This window comes from Cavia porcellus, unplaced genomic scaffold (genome assembly GCF_034190915.1).
Source record: "Cavia porcellus strain 051 isolate PalLab524CR breed Dunkin Hartley unplaced genomic scaffold, mCavPor4.1 scaffold_24, whole genome shotgun sequence".
NCBI lineage: Eukaryota > Metazoa > Chordata > Mammalia > Rodentia > Caviidae > Cavia > Cavia porcellus.
In genome coordinates, this window is record NW_026947507.1 from 40,180,469 (window position 1) to 40,202,921 (window position 22,453).

Here is a 22,453-nt window from a genome sequence, read left to right on the forward strand (position 1 = left end):
TTTGAGGTTTCCATAAAGTACCAACCAGTACACCTTCTGACTGTCAGTGTCAAAAACAATGAAAATCTGACACTACAGCTAAGGGATATGACTCCTCAAAGTAATGTATCCTGGAATAGAAAATGTACATGAAGTGAAAACTAAATCTGAGTAAAGTGTGGCCTTTATTGAGTCACATTTCAATATTGGTTCATTAATCATGGCATAAACTTTGTGATGTAAAAAATGTTAACATAGGAAGTAGGGTGTGGAGCATATGGGTACTTTTATTTTTGCAACTTGTCTGTAAATCTGAAACTATTCTTTATCTTTTTAAAAATGTACAGTTCAGTGTTATCAAAGCAGATCATCTTCATAAATACCCAGGTTAAAAAAAAACATTGCTGGCACCTAGTTTTCTTCTAACTTTTTGAATCTGTTGCCTCTTATTCAAACTTTTTTGGTTCCGGGGATCAAGCTCATGACCTCGTGTTTGCCAGGGAGGCACTTACACACTGAGGTAAATCCCCAATCTTATAAACTGTTTTTAACATCTAACAATTTAATCTGCTTTTAAACTTCTGTGAATTGAATCCGTGTAAGATGCATCCATACTGCATGCAGCTATAAGCCTTTTTTATTGTAAAAAATTCTATCAGAATAATGTAGAACTTCATGTGTTACTGAATGAGGTTCTGTATCTGTAGGGTCAGTAGTTTCCATTTTTTATATCTGCAGTATATTTTCTTTCTGTATCTCTTCAGGCTTATCCATTTTATATTTTGGTCATATTAATAACGTTTGCTTCTGTTACAGGCTTTGCAATTTTCTATATCTTTTATGGTACTTTGTTTTTAAATTCTTTTTCTTTAAAACTTCTTTCTTATAGTCTGAATGTTTATGTCCCCACCAAATTCCTGTTGGAACCCTAACCCAGCAGGTGGGGCCTTGGGAACTGTTAGCATATGAGGGAGAAGCCCTGGGGATAGGATCAGTGCCCTCACTAAACAAGGCGGAACTTTTGGCCATGCGAGCAAGAGCTAAAAGGTGCCCTCTGTGAGAAATATGCCCTCATTGAGGTAACATCCTGAACTTCAGCCTCCACAACTATCAGAAATATTCTAAGCCTCTTAATTACAGCAGCCTAATTTTTATAGCTGGTATTTCGGCCCTCCTTAATACACTATTTAAGGTTAAAAATTTCTACATCATTTGCTGTATTCCCACATGTTTTTTATAAATAGTTTTTGCATTTATAGATTCAAATTATAGTCAAGGGTGCTGGTGCACACCTGTAACCCTAGCACTTGGGAGGCTGAGGCATGAGTATTTTTCCAAGTTCGAGACCAGCCTGGCCTACAAAGTGAATGCCAGCCTGTACTGCATAGTGAGCCTGTGATGGCATACCTTTTAAGAGATGAATCCCCAAAAAGACCAAAAAAGAAAAAAAAAAAAAAAAAAAAAAAGGAGCTACTAAGAAAGAATAGTTCTTAACATTTCTTAGGCAGCTGCTGATTATGTCAACTAGAGGTGTTATACTGTAAAGGCAAATATTCTGGGAGGTAAACCACTTGAGAGGTGATTTTCACTTGCTAGCTAATTAAGCAAGAGTCTTGTTCTTATTGCTCTGGGGATGAGGCAGTTGACCAAGGCTTTCATCTGAGACTGTTTTAGAACAAGAATAAAAGTCATTTTCTCACGGCTCCTGGCAAGCTGCCTGCCATCTTGTGTTGAGGACTTCTAGGACCTATCCAGGTTCAGAAGGAAGAGCTGCAGGGACTATTTTGTGATGTCTCTTATTTGCTAGCTCAGGCCCTGGCATTAGTTGGCTTTCTTTCAGATGTCCCACCAGTAGAAACTAGAAGCACATTTCTCACTGGAAAGACTGGTTTGTGTGTTAAAAAGAACCCAGCTCATACTTTATGACTTAATGACTAGTCCTGGGACAGTGATGGCGTGCCCTTCAGCGATGAATCCCCAGACTGCAATCCCAAACTCATTTATTGCAGTGCCAACACTGCAATTAAACCTCAGCACTGAGGCTGTAGGTTAGAAAAACCTGATTCAACGTCTGGCTGACTCGGCTCACTGCCCGCACAGGGCTCTTCACCCCCAGTGTGGCCCATGGGCCATAGCTTCGCCACCACTGTTTTAGAATGGCCCCAAAGCAGCTGCTTTACTAGTTTGGCAAATCTATGAAGAATGATACAGTATTTAAGTCAAAGTGAGCATGTAAGATTATTAGGAATAAAAATTACATATTAAGTCAACTTTTAACTTGTCATTTTAATAATACTTTGATGGAAGATATGCTAATTGCACTGTTGCTTGGTATAATCTGATACTAAAAGGAACTTTCCAGTGACTTTTTAAAGCTCAGGACTGCAGTAGTTCCTAATTTTTCTAAGAACCCTCTTGTGACAATAATCTTGAAAATTCTATCTGTATCTGGGCATAATACCTAGACTTACAATTATAATTTAATCAATTAAAAATTTCTAGAGGGCTGAAGCTCATAGAAACTACTGACCCAAGCCAACCTCACTTTACAGATTAGCAAAATAAGGCCGAGAGGTAAAGAAACCTATTATATTCACTCAACAAATTTAACAATAACATTCAAATCAGTTAAAGTATAAAATAAGAAAAAAAAATATAGAATAAGATAATGCTGACACACCTTTTGGTACCAAAGCTATATTTTATTTATATTTATTTGTCCTATTTGGGTTTTATTATTTTTACACCACACTTTGAAATACTTAAGATACATATTAGTAAATAAAAGCTAAAACAGGAATCTTAGTACAGGAAATACATTTAAATTAAACATGAATCCAAGACAGCAGGACAAGCTGTAGCCAAAGAGTCTAGAAATACCCAAGCAGCTACTCTGTTATACTCTCAGGTTCTGTGGCCATTTAATAAGCCACGCTGCAGTGTGCTTCCTCATCAGTCACTTCCATCAAAAGTGGTCCTACTCACAAAGGCACCAGAAATGGAAACAATGCCAGCAAAAGTTTTGATATTTTAAAATATAATACAGATTTACTTTGCAGTGTATAAAGTGCTAATTTTAATCCACTAAAATAGAGAATATGTTAAGAAAGATAAAAGAATGGCCACTCAAATTAATGTGAGGACAGTTTATGGTATTTGAGTGCTAGTGTTTTAAAAGTCTGCGGAGTAACAAACTACTTGCATATAAGGATTTACTTTCTTTGAACTTCACAGAAAACGCAGTATCCTAAGTGCTTATCAACATAAGAACACAAATATCCTTTTGTTAACTATTCACAACTAACAGGGCATTATGGACCTCAAATAGCCACTTCTAGAGGGTAATAACTGAAGATCATAAAAACATCCAAGAAAACCGAACAGGTATGTACTTTACACGGAGGTCATCAAGAACACGATCACTGACCATCCAGTTCCAAAGCTTCAACAATGTGTGCAGCCGACGGGCGAGCTTTAGGGTCTTCATTAGTACACACAGAGAAGAGTTCAATTACCTTCTGGTATGATTCGTTCAGTTCATCCATGTTAATAGGTGGCCTGGTTCCCAAAGCTTCGTAGTAGGCTTCATCATCAAAGTTACTTTCGTCAAAAGTTGTATCTACTCATAAAGGTATTGGAAATTGAAACAATATAAGCAGTTAGTGTCATGGAAAACTTAACACATCCTCCTGCAACAGCTTTTCACCTAGGTTTTTTCTTATACCATGGACTGTCTCTCCCACCATCCTGACACTGAGTACATTAGTCTTAGATTTGTAGGTTATGACCATTACCCCTCCCTATAGTAATCCTCTATCTTTTTTCTCAGGTAAGGACAATTTTAATTCATTCTTCTACATCTCAACTGATCTGTTTCTCAATCTATGATCACTTACATGAAATTAATCAAATTAGTGTCACAGTATTAATGAACTCTACCTTACAAACTACTTCCCTTACTCAACCTCTCTTAAATTTTAACTTAATGGAAAGATAATTTTATAAATTAATCTTAGTGTCATGAAATTGCAATTTATGTTTTAAAAATTGGTATTCATTCTCTGGATGTAGCTCAGTGGTAGAGCAATTGCCTAGAAGTTGAATCTCCACAAAAAAATTAAAACATAAAATTTGTGTTCCTACCGTCGTCACCATCATCATCTGTAAGATTAAGGTTAATGTGTGGAATGGATAAAGTCATCATTTCCCAGAGAGTAAGGCCAAAGGCAAATATGTCTGCCTTGTCGGTAATAATGCCATTCTCCTCCAATGCTTCCTTGGGTTTCCACGGCTCAGTGCCAATGTAATAGGCCTCAGGATCAGTCACTGAAAAAGTAAAACTGTCATGAGAGAGAGCAGGCAGGCAGGAAGAGGAGCTGGGGTGGGGAGGCAAGAGGCAGAGAAGGGGAATGAACAGGTGGGGTGTAATATGAGCGTGGACCAGCTCCTCAAGATGAGTGCACTTAGTATGCATGAGAACTGCAGTCTGATAAAGAGCTTCGCTAACAGGAGGACTGTGATAATGCCAACAGCGACTCACGGGCTCAGTAATTTAATTCAGCCTTTGCACATTAAAGTTTCCTACCTAACTATGTCATTTTAGTATTTCATTTCTCAACAGTATTCATGATAGCTTAATCTTTTTCTCATTGATAATTCTGCACGTTAGAAATATTAACCCTTAATCATTTTCTCAGTTGGTGATGTCTTAACCTCCCTGCCTTCTTCCTACTGCCACATCCAAGAACACTTTTAAAACTGACAAATAATTGAAGCTTTTTAAAAAAGTAGTTTCCAGTTTTGGTAAGTAATGTATTTAAAGTCTCTTCAAGCCCAGAATTAAGGAAACATTACCTACAATTTTTCTATTTTAATTTTTTCCACAATCTTCAGTCTACGAGGATTAACACATTCATGATGGGGTCGTAATTCGTACGGCTTGCTGCTGGGTGGCTTGAACCATTGATGGTGTGTGACTGTCCTGTTGGGTGACTTTTTATAATTTGCTTAGTAAGAACAATAAAAAAGTGATTAGATTCATTTGTACCACCAGTAGTACAAGCCACCTGATGGGACAGTCACGTATGTACCACTGGTGGTTGAAGCCAGAGGGAACATGTTATTAAAATGCTGGGACAGAATATATTCAGCTAACAGCTAACATCATTTGATACCTCTTCCTCATAAAAATGTCACCGAATCACATAACGCATTCCTGAACTGGGATAAATTCTCAATGTCTTGACTACCTTACTATGTTCTGACTGTTCTGGCATGCATATCACTGCTTTAATTATTGAATTTTTACACATTTTTTAATCAGTATTTAACATCAAACCCAGGCTTCCCACCATATTATGCTCACAACCTCCCCCTACTCTGCCGTGACAAGGTCTCTTGAACATGCAACAGTTCACAAGTGTCACTCAGGCAGTGTTTATTTACTTGATTACTCTCCTGAGAATTGCTTGAGCAGACATCATTTCAACCAGTAATCTTATACTGAATAATTTTTTTAAGAGTAGAAATAATTTTTTGAGAGAAAGCTTCTATTGGAAAGGGACACAAGGATGCCCAGAAAGAGGGATGCCCAATGAATAAATCTGATATAATCACCATTTCTATATTTCCTGTTATATCATCTTATCAAAATTAATGAAAAAATGTCATTGCAGCCTTCCAAGTAGCTGGGATAACATGCTTGTGCAAATGCACCCAGCCCCAGCTTTTATGCATCTGGTCAAAAGATTCCTCCTCCTCGTTTTCTCACAGAATCTCCCTGGCTGTATTTGAATATATGCTCAAGGATGAACTTTGTTGTTTGGACTGTTTGAGGCTGGGTCTCACTATGTATTCGAGGCTGGCCTTGAACGCAGCAGTCCTCCTGTGTCAGCCTCCCAAGTTCTGAGAACTGAGGTTACTTACAGGCATCTGCTGCCATGCCTGGCAAGGAACTTTAGATTCACTTTAGCATGCTCTAAAAACAGATCACAAGGGGATTTTGGTAAAATTATCATTCATTCATTTCTGCTCTCCTTAGGGTTCCATCTATTTTACATCTAAGATGAATACTCATTTCAGTTTCATAGAAATGTTTTCCTTTGAGTACTCTCAAATATATCAAATAGGTTTTGATTTGTCATCTTTTTTTTTTTTGCTTTCAATGTTTTTTTTGTTTTCAATAGTAATTATATTCATCTTGGGAAATTGGTACATATACATTTTGTATCTTACGTTTACTCCATTTCCCATCTCCACAAAGTTTACTTCTCTCTGTTTCCTATCATCTATCTTTTATTTTGCTTTTTATTTATATCTTGAGTTTTTCATGTAAGAGAAACCATATAATGCTTAACCTGTGTCTGACTGATTTCACTTAAATATGGTCTTCCTGTAAGTGACTGAAGTTTAATCTAGAAAGCACAGTACAGGGACCATAGAATTTAGCTCAGTGGCATAGGCGTCTGCCTGGCAAGTGCAAGATTGTGAGTTCAATCCCCGGTACCACCAAAAAAAAAAAAAAAAAAGCACAATATTCCACACTGTGAATAAAATGTCAGTCTCCCCTACCCATTCATCTATTTGAGACTTTACATTGCCACCAACAAGGCCAAAGGGGTCCATTTTTCCCCTACAACCTCACTACTATGTACAAGTATAAATGTTACTTGCTAAGATCTGAATTCTTGATGATAGCTATTTTTTCTGGAGTAATATGGATTTTGATTTGTGGTTCTCTAAAGGGCCAAAGATGTTAAATATTTTTTCATGTACTTATTACCCACTTTTACTTGTTCCTTTGAGACATCTCTTCATTTCAATTGCTCATTTTTTTGATTGGGCCTTTTATTTTTTGGTGTATAGCATGCCTATTTTCTAAATATTTGAACTGAAATTTGATTTCCTGTTTGTCAAGAATTATTTACAAGTGTTTTATATTCCTTAAAAAAAAAACTGGATTTTTTGTTTCCACTTGTGATAAAAAGCTCTGGATTTATATCACTGACATCAGTGAATGTCAACTATTGGAGACTACTTTTCATAATGTTAAGTTTGCTTTCGTGACTTACCTAATATGTGGTCAATTTTAATAATTGTTTTAGGGGGTGGGAGGACAGAGTTTTGCTAAATTGCCCAGGGCCTCACACTTATGACCTTTCTGTTTCAGCCTCCCAAGCAACTGGGATTACAGATATTTACCACCATGCCCAGCCTAATTTTAATAAATATTCTAATGCAGAGATCAACCTTACTTAGATTTTTTATACTATTACCTTTACCTACTTGCTCTATTAAGATTTGAAAAAATTACACTTTGAAGAGCTTATTTTTATTATGCTTGACAATTTCTTAAAGATTCACCTTTGTAGCAGTGATTCAGCATGAAGTTCACAAGAGTTCAAGTTTTATTAACAATTACAGACATCATTATAGTTCTTCTACCCTAGTTTCTGCCTCCAACAACTAATAAACTTACCTTTGCTAGAAATTAAACTTTACATATGTTCTAAACATCAAGCACAGTCCATTGCTGTAACTTACATTCACAGAGAGACAAATGTAAATGTTACATGTTAAAAGCACAAGCAATCTCTTAACAGTAGCTTTTGGCTCTTACCAAAACAAACCTTAAATTTCTGAGCAGCGAATGGTCAGCATACAAAAAGTGGATGAGGGGCTGGGCTGGACCAAGGAACGAAAAGCAGAAGACTGGCTTTTACTAGCATTGTCTTTCCTAACTTACTTGTTTCTTCTAAGCTTCCCAAATCTCATCACTTTACTTAGCTTAGTGAATTTGTTTTATATTTTATTAAGCCAGTGGCATACATCTGTGATCCCAACTACTCAGGAAGGGAAAGCAGAAAGAACACAAGTCTGTGGCCAGTCTGGGCAACTCAGTGAGACCCTGTCTCAAAAGGGGCTGAAGATATAGCCCAGTAGTAGAGAGTTTGCCTGCCAAGTGCAACCCCCTGAGTTCAATCACCAGTATTACAAAAAACCCAAAACCTTAATCAAATTTTACTTTCCATTCCCAGATGCCTTACAGTTTAAAGATCTTAATCCAGATTAAAAATCTTTCCCAATGTTAATGTTGGTGAAAGTATATACTTCAAGCACAAGGAGCCAATAATTTATATTTGTGCATGTGGCAATGAAAGGGACTAGAGGCTGAGGAGAGGCAAGATAGAAAAAAAGGGTAATTCTTATTACATACTTCACAGTCATCTTAAAATTTTGTACTATGAAGATTATGTATTTAAATGTAAAAATGAGAAATTAAAACATTTCCAATATCATAAAATTTTAAACAATATAACTTACCAGTCATATTTTCATCCAATGAAAGGGAAACTCCTACATCACAGATTTTAATTGTTTCAAAATCACCTTTAATTACAACATTTGAAGATTTTATGTCTCCATGAAGAAGTTTCTTTTCTTGGTGCAGATACTAAAATTATAGAAAATTTAGCACCCATGAGCAGAAATACAAACGAATAAAACTAAAACCTTCAACTAAAAATGATCTGAATTCTTACCTAAACTACAGACTTGGCCATAATTTCAAATACTTTGAAGTCAGGCACAGGGACATCCTATGTTATTACTAAAAGATTCTTTTAAAATGTCTGTTTGCTTGTTTGTTTGTGACAGGGTCTCACTATGTAGCCCAGGCTGGCCTTGAACTTGCAGCAATGCTCCTGCCTCAGCCTCTCATGTGCTGGGATTATAGGCATGCACCACCATACCTGGCATTAATGTCTCTTTATTTAAGTAAGTTAACTTATCCCGTATACTTTTATATCAGAAGTTGCTACAGCAGATGTCAAAAATACTGCAGTTTTACTTGAGGCTAGTATTTTTGTAAGTAATTTTGGAATCTTCATAATGAAGTAGCTTCCTCAAACTACTGAGATAATACAGAACTGATACACGATTTAGGCTACATATAATTTAGAAGCAGGTATTTACGAGTATTTTGTTAAACATTTTAGTGTCCCCTGCACCTTGAGACAGGATCTCACTATGTAGTCTAAGACGGCCTCGAACTTGTAGCAACCCTCCTGCCCCAACCTTGCAAGTACTGGGTTTATATGCACACAATACCATGCTCAGCGTTAACCCCTTTTTTGGATTTAGCAAGTAAAAACAGTCACTCACGATTTTGAAAATGTCCTGCAAAATGGTTATTTGTTCATTCTTCAGATTTGAGAATTTCTGTATGAGCTCAGCTTGGAAATGGTGCAGAGACCATTTTTGGTATAGCTCTGCTCTTTACACAGGGATACCGAGCTGTACTGAGTGTAGTGCTGCCCATCACATAGGGAATAAGCCCATATGTTCACACTGTAACTAACTTCATTTTACATACACATTTCAAAACCCTAGTGATTAAATAATGCCGATCTTTTTATTTATTCTATGCATTTAAATTGGTTTTTATAAATGTATTAAAATATGTATTTAGAAATATTCTTTTTCCCAATTTGTTGCATAAATCAATTTCATTTGAATTACCATGCAACTTTGCCATCATCATCATCGTCGCCTGGATCCCTTTTGAGTCCTGTAGTAGTTTTCTGCAGCATTATTACTTGTGATTTAGTACACAGAACTGCTTTATTCCTTTTAGCATGTCTACCCAAAGGCACAATGGTTTTTTTCACATAACACTAAGCTTCAGTCATTGGACATGCAATGTACACTCATGACGTCCAAACCTAACATCCCACAAAGTAATCATTAAGAGGTTTGCGTGTATCAGTAGGGGTTAGCTTATACTCCTAGGGACAACTACTAACTTTATGTTAAACTTATTTAACTAAGTCTAACATATGATCTCTACTATAAACCCACCTGAGTTGGGTTACCTCAGGCTTATCTGAGGGCTCCAAACAATAATTTGCTGATCAAAATAAAGAAAGGGTGCATTCTGCAACATGAGACTATAAAGACTTAAATTTAAAGAAACTCCCTCTTTTGGGAGAATATAAAGTAAAACAAATCCCACCCTATCGTTAGGTAGTAAGTGTTCAGTTTCTTCAGAGTCCACAAAAGTTGTTTTAAGTATAATGGAATAGTTACCTTTAACCCTCTTGCCATGTTTAAAGCAACTTTTAAAATTATAGCTGCTGGAAAAGGACCTTGGCTGTGTTTATATCGCTCTTCTATGAGGTCATTTAGAGATTTCTCCCCTCCATACTCCATAGCAAGGCACATACTGCCATCACTGGCCTCAGTAAAAGCACGGTAACCTTAAGAAAACATGACACTTTTTAGCAGCATAAGAAAGAACAGTACTTATGTAATGTGACAAAAACATGAATCTAGACTAACACACTGAACACCTATTGTTTATTTAACTCACCAGATCTTATGCAAAATGCCTTTGGTGCTTGCAATTATACCCCAAACTAAAGTATTTTTACTACTCTATGCTTCCCAAATAGTACAGCCCTACCAGTACTAAAACTGCAAACTGGAGCAAAAAAATAAAATAAGTAAAAATGCATACTGAAAACAAACTCAGTGGACTAAATTATCTACATTAAGATCATTTTGTATTCCTGAAATCTTCATAGTACCAGCACTGCAATGACTTACCTATCCACATGAAGTTTATAGACATAATCATCTAAGAAATATTTTATGTGAATTTTTATTTTGCACTGTTCACATTAATTTGACTCTCTGCATTCTCAAGTGCCATCTACTTCATTTTTATTAGTGAAACTGGTTGAGAGTGGTATATTGTTTATAGGTATACAGAATAGTATCATACTACTTACTGCTACCAAAAAATTTACACTTACCTACAATGTTTGGATGATGAAGGCTTTTCAAAATCTTAGCCTCATCAGTCAGTCTCTTTTGATACATACTCCGATAATGATCATTGCATAAAGGATTAATCTTTTTCACAGCCCAAGGAGAATGAGACAAACCTCTTGGGGATCTAAATAACAACAACAACAATAGCAGCAGCAATAATCAGCATAGAAATAAATAAAAACCATAATCCATTTTCAAATGACAAACAGCAACTTTATTTCAAAAAGTTCTTGATACTAATTTGTTTAAAAAACAAAACAAAAACAATGTTTAGCTAGGCACAGTAACACACTCCTGTATTCCCAGCACTTCGAAGGCTGGGACAGAAAGATCATGAATTCAAGACCAAACCTGGGCTATACAGTGAGGCCGGTCTCAAAAAACAAAATAAGAAAACGGTATTTAAAATATTTCAACAGTCAAGACCTCTACCACATTTCTATTTCATCTGGAAGATAAGACACATACTGAGAGAAGTCTGATACTGTGTGGGATAAAGAGAAGGATATGATTAATTTCAAATACGGAAAGTCCTACTCTTTGTTGTTTTTCTAACAAGTCAGATTACCAGCTCTTTAGGTATTTAAGTGTATGTATCAGATGTGAGTTACAGGATCCAACACCATAAACATTAATCCTTAAGGAATTCAACTTAACGAGGAGATGCTCCATGTCAGATGGCCTGTTCATCCAAAGAACAGTGCATTATTCTTTACCAACAAACACTATGCTTGTACACTGACCAGTTCACCTTGTACCTTTCATCACAAGCTCAAAGATGCGCTTAGGAGAGAAAAACAAACACACAGATCAGGAAAATGTAACCTTTTTATATTCTAGTAGAAGTCAGCCATTTTAAGAATATTTAAGGTATTAATTTTTTAAGGCCTAAATAAACAAACAGATAAAACAAATATGGATCATAAAAGGACACACAGTCTAGTGAAAGAACTTCAAAAATTCAAGACAAAAGAACCATAAAATAATATGCTGGGACCCAGGGGCAGCACCTAGATAAGGTGCTTGTCTAGGGTGCACTAAGCCCTGGGATCAGTTTCCAGCACTGTGCCAAACAAACAAACAAATAAATAATAAATAAGAGAAAGAACGGTAAACAATGATCTGTTTACCTTTCTATTCCTTCATGGGCACAGCTGTATAAATTGCAGAACTTAGTTTTATTTGTTTAATCAAAAAGTTTATACTCACAGGATCATAAGATTTCTTAAGCCTAAGAAATGATAACTAAATCATCTATCATATATACATTTATGTAAACTATTATTAAACTTACAGTTTTAGACAATAGCAGCATTTGGGGGATAACATACTTCATACCATTTTATTCTGAAAAATATATTTTTCAAATTTCAAGGAATACCCCGCAGCTTAAAATTCAGTAAACAAGTCCAATCTCTCCTTTTACACATTTATCCTAATCTACAGAATGACAAGAATAGTTATGAAATCTGAATAAAATACTTAGCTAGGTGTTGATTTATTCATTGAAGAGAATTTTTAAAATTGAATATAATAAAACTGATTAGAGAAGAAATTTACCCAAATGTTTAAAATCTTCTTACAAAAAGTCTAAAGCATGGATGTCTCCAGGTGACATATACAGCTGAGTATACTAAACTTTCAAGGTTTATAAAAACTGTTGCTTGGGAAATGAAAAAGAGAGACTACAAATATAATGTAATTTTAATTAAAACAATCAAAGGACAGCCCTGTAAATATTGATTTACATATATTTATATCAGATACAAAAATTCCCAACAAAAATTTAAAAACTGAGTATTAACAGTTTATTGGATTGTTTTGCTTTTGTTTTTGAGACACAGTCTCATAATGTAGTTCAGGCTGGCCTTGAAATTCTGTAGCCCAAGCGGGTCTGAAACTTAGTGATGCCCCTGCCTCAGCCTCCTGAGTGCTAGAATTACACGTGTGAGCCACTACTGCTGTACCACTTTACTTAAAATAATCTGAACCATGCTAGACTTTTAATTAGGAAAGCAAACTCAATTTAAGACTGTAGACTTCTGGATAAAATGATAGCTTCAACATAGACATACAATTTTTATCCTTTCCAAGATCCAAAAGCAAATGGCCATTTTAAGACATAAACCCATGTACAAGAATAGAAATAACTGCAGAGGAGACAACAGCAACAAAATTTTAGAAGGTGGCAAGCTGATAAAATAAGCAACTTAACAGGCCCAGTGAAATGTCTGCAAGTCATGTGGAAAGCCAGTGGGCTCCTGGATACCAGCCCCCAGATGGCATCACTTAGCAGTCTCCAGCTCCTGTGTCTGAGGACTCAAGTGTGCCTTTGAGGGGAGGTGAACATAGGCTCTGCAGCGCAGTTTGCTAGCAGCTCAAAATTCTCGAAGCATGGTAGGGCAAGAATTAATGACCTTATGCTTACTAAATACTCAGTCTTTACATGTGTACATACAGAAGTATGTCACACATCTAGATCAAGGCAGAGAACCTTTCTAGCACTCCAAGGGACTTAGTATGCTATTTTCAAAAAGGAAATTCAAAACAAGACAGAAAAAAAGAAAAGAAAAACTAGATAGAAGCCTTATGAGATAAAATTGAGGAAATTTCTCAGAAAACAAGAGCAGAACAATAGAGAACATAGGAAAATAAAGCAAGGAAAGGTACAGCAGTACCAGCCAGATGTGGTGGCGCATGCCTATAACCCCACTCCTTGGGTGGCTGAGGCAGGAGGATCATTGAGAATCTGAGGCCAGCCTGGGTTAGAGCTAGAACCTGTCTTGAAAGCCCAAAACAGAAATAAACCCTCAAAATAAAACACAAAAAACCTGCCTCCTAAAAAAGAAAAATAAGTGTTTACAAGAGAAATAACATGCAAATACACAAAGGGGTATTTAAACTCAAATGCGTTCCAGGAGCAGGGTGTGGAGGACAGCCTCTGTGCCTTCACATAGCGCTCAGGAGGCTCAGGCAAGAGGGCAGCTGCATGTTCAAATGGGCTACACAGTTAGCTCATGATCAGTCTGAACTACATGCTGAGACCCTGTCTCAAAACAAACAAACCAACCAACCCACCTTGAATCTAACTGCTAGAATATCTCTATTCATTAGCCTCATTAAAGAAAGTATTTGTATTTGAACATAACATAAATCTAGCTGAACTGAAGCTACTGTAAGAAGGTTGAATTAATAAGGTGATTCAACTAAAAATTAAGAAATACAGATTTGACTTAGTTGCCTGCCATTTAACAAACAGGGAAATAGACAAAGAGTAATGATTAAAAGAAATAAATTGAGAACAAAACTACTGATACTTGTATTACTGACCAGTTCACCTGGGACATTAGAACCACACTTTTAAACATTAGAACCATACTTTTCACTTCATTTTTCTTCAACATGATTTAAAAGCTTTAAAAACATGTATTTACTCTTCTTAATAATGAATCCCTAAGAAGGAAAAACCCATCTTCTTTAAGAAGGGAAGATCTTGGGACAGCGACTCTCGGGCAGAAGAGGGCTCAGTCACTGGCATTGCCATAACTGGCTTCCTCCTTGAGGTTTTCTCATGGAAATCCTGTCGTTCAGCCTTGTGCTATGTAGTCAATCCTTATGCTACACAGGAAACCCTTCCCTTGCCACTGCCCTTCTTAGAGAAGCCAAGGAGAAATTACCAACTAAACTATTTCTCCTCACTAATCCAGAGGAGGAAGCTTTATGTTCACCAGGCAGAACTCTGGCAGTTTCCCACCTTCTAGGGACTGGAACACAGCAGTCAGGTAGGACTAGGAACATGTGCCAAGTTGTGATGTTCTCAATTTACTTAGTCCTGATAAAAAGGTTAAGCTGAAATCTTACACTCACCTTTTCATTAGGTAAACATTTACCCCAGTTCCATAGCCAAGCTTCTGCATAAATGGAGAGGGAGGAATATTTTTATACGGAGTTGATAATACTAAACATCAGAAAGAAAAACAAAAACCAAAATTAGTATTTGAAAAATCCTCTGCAAAGCACTCTAATAACTGTTAGGATTGTTAAATGGCATAGTCTTTGTGGAAAATAATTTGACAGTTATCAATCCTCATCTTTTTTGGGGGGGCAGGGGAGGTTCTCTTTGACACAGGCTTTCACTCCACAGTTCAGGCGTTCAGTCTGAACTCACTTTGCAGCCCAGGCTGAGAACTTACAGTGATCCTCCTGCTCAGCCTCCTGACTGCTGGGATTACAGGGGAGCGGGCCTGTCAATCCTAATTTTAAATGGATACCTTTTGATCAAGTCTACTTTAACAATTCTATCCTATGTTAACACTGAAGCAGAAATTAGTAAATTACCTGGCTTACATGACTCACAGCTAAGAATTACTTTTACATTTTTAAAGTACTATTGAAAAGTAAACAAATAATATACAACAGAGTCCCTGTCTGGTCCTCTCAGTCTAAATTACGCACTTTCTGGCCTTTCCTCAAATTTGCTGACCCATGTATCACAGCATGTGTCCAAAGAAAGAGATCACACATATGCATGGGCACACATATATTTGAATATTGGAATCTGCTTTTGTAACTAAAAAGAAAGCCAAAACCCTAAGAGAGTATCATCAGAAGCATTACTACAGTATATATTAGAGCACCACAAATCCTTAAAAGGGGGGGGGGGTTCCTGCTTATCATGAAATTGCTCTTGGAATTGCCTCTCACCTTGAACTAGGAAACCTGACAGAGCCCAGCAGTCTTGTCAAACTGCGGAGAGATTAGAGGTCAAGAAGCCTTTAATGACTAGATTTTGTAGAGCAGACAACTAAAAGGAGGAAACTAAAAAGGAGGTCTCTCCACAGATCTGAAAAAGTCTCTCACTAAGCGTTTGTCTAAGTACTTACCTGCACATATAATGGAGAAGCTCCCCAAAGCCAAGAAGGCAATAGGCTAAATGGTGGTCTAAAATCACAAGTCTAGGAGTAAGCTCCTTTTACAAAGTATGAAGCAGAATCCTCTAAAGGGACACAAGCAGTAGTACACTAAATTTTAGCTTAAGGAAAAGTCTATTTAAGAAAAACCAAAAAAACAAGTCTCAGAAGGAAGAGACTAATGTGCAGTATGTTATTCTTACACCTTAATGAATTAAAGATGTTAAAAGAAATAACAAAATGCAGCATGCGATATAAAACATCTAACATCTAGTAAAAAAATACCAGGTAAAAGCCAGCCGTGGTGGTACATGCCTGTAATGCCAGCATTTGATAGGGTGAGGCAGGAGAATCCATGAGTTGACGGCTAGCCTGGGTGTGTTTAATGCCAGCCTAAACCACAGAGCAAGACCCTGTCTCAAAACATAAAAATACCAGGTACAAAAGAAGCATAAAAATATGATCCATACTAGTTGAAAAATAAACCAAAGCAAAGATACCATCAACTCACAGGGATGGTGGAATTAACAGATAAGAAATCATAAAAAGATATAAATCTTAAAAGAACACTATAATGAGTAAAAAAGATGTTTAAAAAAGGCCCTAATGAAACTTCAAAGAATAAAAAATATAACAGTAATAATAACATCATTATAGGGCAGAAATAAGGCTAACAAGTTTAAGATAAAGCAACAAAAACTACCAACATTTAAGCATATAAGAGAAAAAGATCAGGGGAAAAAATCATCAGTGAGGTATGGGATGACAACAAAACAGCAGATTTAAATCTAACACAGATAATACTATAAAATGTGCATCATGTAGCGCTGTCCAATAAATTCTGCCATGAGGAAAATGCTCTGTGTCTATGCTGTCTGGTATGCAGCCGCTAGCCACAGACTGACACCAAACACTTGAAATGTGTTAGTACAACATAAACCTCATGGTTTGCGTCTGGATGCTTCCTCGCAGCCTCCTGCGATCAGTTTTTTCAGAGGTGGCTGATTCAGTCTGTGACTGATTTATAGTACTATCCTGGGATTAAGGGTGGATGACTGCCGGATAGTCCACTGGTTGGACTGGCATCACCTTAATCCCAGTAGACCAGATACAATAGAAGGAACAAAAAGAGGCTTTGTGTCTGTCTGTCTCTGTCTCTGTCTCTCTCGTTGCTTCTGCTGTCGTCTGCGGCCATGAACTGGTGCCCTCTGCCATGTACCACCCTGCCTTGAGCCAGCCCCTTATGGACTGAAATTGCTACAGACTGAGCTAAATAAACCTTTCCTCCTTTCACTCTGGGTGTTGGGTATTTTGTTGCAGCAATGAAAAAAGTAACTTAAGAAAATATTTCTGTTTAATTTCAATTAATTTGAATCCAAATTAAAATAGCCACATGTGCCTGATACTGAAACAGTTCACTTAATAGCAGAAATTACCAGAACGGATAAAAACAAAATGCAAAGTACATGCTCTTTACAATAAATTTTAAATATAAAAACAAAATTATGTAAAAGGTTGGAAAACATATACTCAAACACCAATCAAAACAAAGGTAGGTGGCTCTACTGTGTATCTCACAACATGGGCTTCAGAACAGAGTACCACCCAGGAGTTTAAAAAAAGGGTTTTATAATAGTGGGTAAGTTTATTGAAAGAAATAACCATCCTAAATGTGTGTGCTTAACAATTCTTCACAATACAAGAAACAAAGAGTGACAGAGCTGAAGGGAAACACAGACAAATCTGTAACAGTAGTCAGAGACGTCACCGCTACTCTCTCCATGATTAAGGTTAAGTACACAGAAAGATCAGTAGGGATGTAGAAGACCTGAACAAAACAATATAAACAGGCCAACCAGATGGCCTGACAGGTACGGAACATCCCACCCAGCAACAGAGGAAAATCTGACCTTTTCAACTACACACCACAGTCACCAAGATAGATAAACCTCAAGTCTAATGGGCTAAGGCAAAAAGAAAATATGAAACTGCAGCATCAGAAATTACAGAAACGGTAATTGGAGTACATAAAAATAACTTTAGGCCAATAATTTGACAACTTAGAAGGAACAGACAAGTTCCTCAAAAACATAAGCAAAACTCATAAATGAAAAACAGGTGATTTGAATAACTGAAATCAGTTAAAAATCTTCCTAGCATGAAAACTCTAGGCCCAGACCGTTTTAACGGAGAATTCTATCAAGTAGTCAAGAAGTATCGGATAAAGTATTTCTCTCCAAGAAAATACTTTCCATCCTTCTTTAGGAATACAGAATGCAATATACCAAAACTAGACAGACATTCTAAAAGAAGACAACTACTGTTTCGTAGCTCTCATGAATAAAGAAAGTAACTGGCAAATCAAATCAAGCAATATATAAAATGCCTCTTGACTACACTGGTTTTACTCCAGGAATGAAGGTTGGTTTAATACTTGAAAACAATACAGTTTGTCACCTTAACAGATTAAAAAAAGACAACTTAATTATATCAACAGATTCAGAAAAAGTACTTGACAAAATTTAATACCTATTCATAATAACTAGGAACAAAAGGAAAATGTCTCAACCTGATAAGGGCATCTGAAAAAAACTACATCTAATATTATACATTGGGAGCAAGGCAGGTATGCATATGAACACTTCAAAAATATACTGGAGCCAGTGTGTTAAGAGTCAGTCAGATAGACTGGTGAAAAAGTAAAGTGCGTTTAGTCATCTACACATGACCAACTACTTGCAATACCCTAAGCAATCTATAAAAAAGCTACCAGAGCCAGGCACAGTGGCACACACCTATTACTCCAGCTATTAGAGAGGGTGGGGAGCATTGCAAGGGCAAGGAAAGTGGGGACTATCTAATGAGACTTTGTCTCAAAATAAAACATTTGAAAAAGTATTAAGGATATAGCCCTTGGCAGGTTTCAACCCCCAGTGCCAGAAAAAAGAAAAAAACTAAATAAAAAGCTAGCAAGTTTAGCATTGCTGCAGAGTATAAAAAATCCTTACACCAGAAATGAACAGCCTAAAATTCTCTTATGTTATCACGAAATTTTCTTATTTTAGCCATTTTTGTGTATGCTGTGAGTAAAAGGTTGTGATCTGTTTTTTGGACATAGACATATTTATTTATTGAAGATTTCTCTTTACTCATTGAATTGCCTTAGAAAATACCTTTCCCTCGTGAGAACAATGTATGGAAGGAAAGGGAAACATAAAGTGAGTTGTTAAGGGATTCTTCACCAGATGCAGCTTTTAGTATATTAGGGTGCTGACAAAAAACAGTCCACAGGTGAATAAACTCTGTTCTATTAGTTGTGTTCATTAAGAGGAGTTAGCTGTGTGAAAGACAATAAAGGAGCCAACTACAATACCACAAAGACACTTCTATAGCAACAATAATGAAGAAGGTGTCTGGTTAGAAGTTACCAGATTTCTCACCAGATTTTCTTTTTTCAGATACTTTGTTTGGTGTCTCCAAATTATTGATTCCTTCCATTATAACAACCACTCTAGGTCCTATAATGAAAATAAACAAAAGTTAACTGCTGTTATAAAGAATACAGCTCTCATTCATGAAGAAAACATGTTAACATTAGCACTCATTTTGTCATATAAACAAAATATGAAAATGAAAACGACCTCAGCAAATATTTAGTTCAATTTTATTTACAGTGAAAAAACCGAAAGAGGTACAATTATTTATCCATATTATTACAGTTACTGATATTTTAATTATAAGATATAAAAAATAATATAAGTAATACTATATTTTTTTTAAAAACCTAGTTCAAAAAGGTACATAGTAGGAGCCAGGGATATAGCTCAACAATGTAAGTGTCTGCCTCGAAAGTGCAAGGTCCTAAATTCAATGCCTGGTACCAAAAATAAAAGTACATAGTCTCTCTCTCACCAGGAGTTATAAACAGGTCTTTTATGTCCTTTATGCATGCATTAGCTTATGAATGCATAAACCAAGTAATAGTATATACATAAAATGTTAGTTATAAAAAGGAATAAACTATGGATGTACAGTACATTGTTATACAAGATAAACTGCTCCACAACATGAATAAACCTTGAAAATAAGTAGCAAAAGAAGCTAGATGCAAAAGGTCACATATATGATGATCCCAGTTATAGGAATTTTCCAGAAAATGTCCTGATTTCCTGACAGTTGAACAAGGATTAAGAATATAAAAAAGTCAAAAATGGCTCCAACTTTTCTAGACCAAGCCAACTGAAAACATGAGGGTATCACTGAAATTGAGAGCTCATTTTCAGGTGTCTTTTTAGACTTCTAGGTGCAAATGTTAAATAGGCAATCTGAAATCCAAGCTGAAGACAGTAGTTTATGGGTTACCAGTGCACACAAGAAACTAGGTGAGGACACAGAGGGAAACCATGGCAAAATTTTTAGAAATCGAATGCCCAAACTGCAACCCCACACCCCCTCCACCTTTTTATAGTGAAGTGCCAACACTGCAATTAAACCTGAGCATGAGGTTTTCATTTAGAGAAAGCAACTTATACCTGAAAAGAAAAACACAGTAACAGAACTTTCAGCGATATAAACAGCCCACGTAGGTTTGCCACCACTGACAGAAGGCATCCATGTAGAAAGAGAAGAGGCAGTTTGTTCTAGGGTCTCAACTCAAGAAATAGAAAAGAAAAGAGCTGGGGAATATAGCTCAGTAGCACAGCGCCTGCCTGGCAAGAGCGAGGTCCTGAGTTCGATTCCTGATACCAAAAGGAAAAAAAATGTAGGGGAAAAAAGCAGCCAGAGGAGCCAGCAAAGGAGAAAGCAAAACTTTGGCAAGTAGGGCCAGGTGAAAGTCTCACAGCCTTTTCTCATACAACACAAGTTAAGATTTTTGTTTTGTTTTGTTTTAGTTTGGTTTTTTGAGACAATGTCTTGCTATGTATTTAGGCTAGTCCTGAACTCACTGTGTAGCCAGCCCAGGCTAGCCTTGGAGTCACAGCGATTCTCCTTGCTCGAGGATTTGAATACGCAGATGCGGCAGAATTTTTATTTATAAAGTCACTGCCTATCAAAAACTAGGCTGAAATAAACATTACATAACATTCTCTCGTATTTTAGAGCCACCTGAGGGCTCAGTCTCATTTTCCACTTTTAGATTATTTGCACTAATTATATCACATCTCTTCCTTTCACAGCTGTCCGAAGGCAACCCTGTGCCTGACTGCTCGCTCAGCTGGGTTCACTTAGCCAATGACAGACGGCTTTTATCCACGCACCCAAACGCTGTCTCACAGTCCGTACGTACAACCTGCAGGGCACCCCTAACAGCCACACTAACCCTTGCTCACGGTCTCCTACGAAGATAAAGCATCACCAAGAGCCTATATCCAAAGCTGCCAGGACTCAATAAAGGCTAACCAGCGGATCTATGGGTCAGCCATCGGTCGCTTCCGACCCGAAACTACCCCGGGACTCAACGAAACAATGGTGGCAAAGCCGAGGGGTGCAGAGGACGACGGAGAAATAAAGCAGGAGAAAAATGGGAGGTGATGAGAAAAACTCACAACAGAAGAGAGCCGAAAGTAAAGGAGAGCCTTATAAGAAAGGTCCCCCTCCCCAGGACCCCGGGACCGTCCGCCCCGGCCCAGTGTTCCCAGGCTAAGGTCAGGTCCTCCTGGTCGTGACTCGGGCCAAACCGCCTTTTAGAAAACAGGAAGCGACGCGAAGAGGCTGGGAGAGACTGGGCTTCCTCCTTCTCCACACCCCAGGGAAAAAGAGTTTCTTTCCCGAAAGCGCCACCCAGCCCGCGAGTCACCGGCCCGACCCCCCCACCCCTTTCCCGGCCAGTTCTCGGGACGGCGCAGTCTCCCAGACCCCCGCCGCGGTCCTTCCGGGGCACCGAGGGCTCCCCTTACTCCAATTAAAAACAAGGCTTAAGAACAGGGGAGAAAAGCTGATAGCTCCCGTTACCAGAGTCGCGAGGTGACGACAACCGGTACCAGACGCTACCTCGGCGCGGTGCACAGGTTGCCAACGGCCGTTGTGTTTCGAACGCTTCACGCTTTGAAAAGGCCGCGCGCCACCGTTATGCCCCGCCCTGGGGCGGCCCTGAACTACGGAAGCCCGCGAAGGACAGAACACGCCCAACTCGCTGTTACCCTGAGGGTTGTCAGTCTTCTTTGCTTTCTGGTTCTACCGGCTGCCAGATGCGGATTCTTTCAAAACAAGTGGGAGAAAGAGAAGTTCAAGAAAGGATGTACTGATTTTACAGCCACGGTCCGCCCTTCAGAGGAACAAATTCCGGTGAAAAAGATTATAGCCACCTTCCCAACTCGTTCAATGGGAAAAATTGGAGTATTTTCCTAACGGGAGCACGACGTGATACACATTCAAAGACAGTGCCTTTTTCAGCACTTGGAGGAAAATCAGCATTAAGGGTGGACGTAGAAAAAAAGTGACTTTTTTTAAAGGTTTTATCATAGACGTGGCACATCTACTTATTAGAGTGCTTTTGTACACACACACACACACACACACACACACACACACACAAACACCCCTGCACACTCAGTGTACTGTCCTGGTGACAGCAATTGCATTTACATTACTACCTATTTTACTTCTAAGTTTTAAAAACGATCTCAGCCCATGTGGGGGCATGTTTTATATCTATAGTGGCCACTGTAAGTCTAAGAGAAATGGATGGTTTTGCATGTATCTTCATATACAATCATGAATTGGAATTTTTT

General features: G+C 37.6%; 1 protein-coding gene across 4 annotated transcripts; it reads right to left on the reverse strand.

Annotated features, from left to right (window-relative positions):
- Nucleotides 1-2,660: 2,660 nt before the first annotated feature.
- On the reverse strand, nt 2,661-21,831 carry Pbk (PDZ binding kinase). 4 transcript variants are annotated; one of them, XM_013143694.3, is made up of 8 exons: nt 21,675-21,831; nt 19,163-19,240; nt 14,680-14,770; nt 10,794-10,936; nt 10,066-10,235; nt 8,302-8,431; nt 4,123-4,305; nt 2,661-3,598 (listed from the first exon to the last, which is right to left on the reverse strand). In XM_013143694.3, the coding sequence occupies exons 2-8, from the start codon at nt 19,218-19,220 to the stop codon at nt 3,399-3,401; spliced, it is 975 nt and encodes a 324-aa protein (XP_012999148.1). In that variant the 5' UTR covers nt 19,221-19,240; nt 21,675-21,831; the 3' UTR covers nt 2,661-3,398. The 4 variants fall into 4 exon arrangements, with proteins under 4 accessions (XP_012999148.1, XP_012999149.1, XP_012999150.1 ...); XM_013143695.3 differs by having other exon boundaries at nt 21,714-21,762; XM_013143696.3 differs by lacking the exon at nt 21,675-21,831 and adding an exon at nt 21,269-21,396.
- Nucleotides 21,832-22,453: the final 622 nt, after the last annotated feature.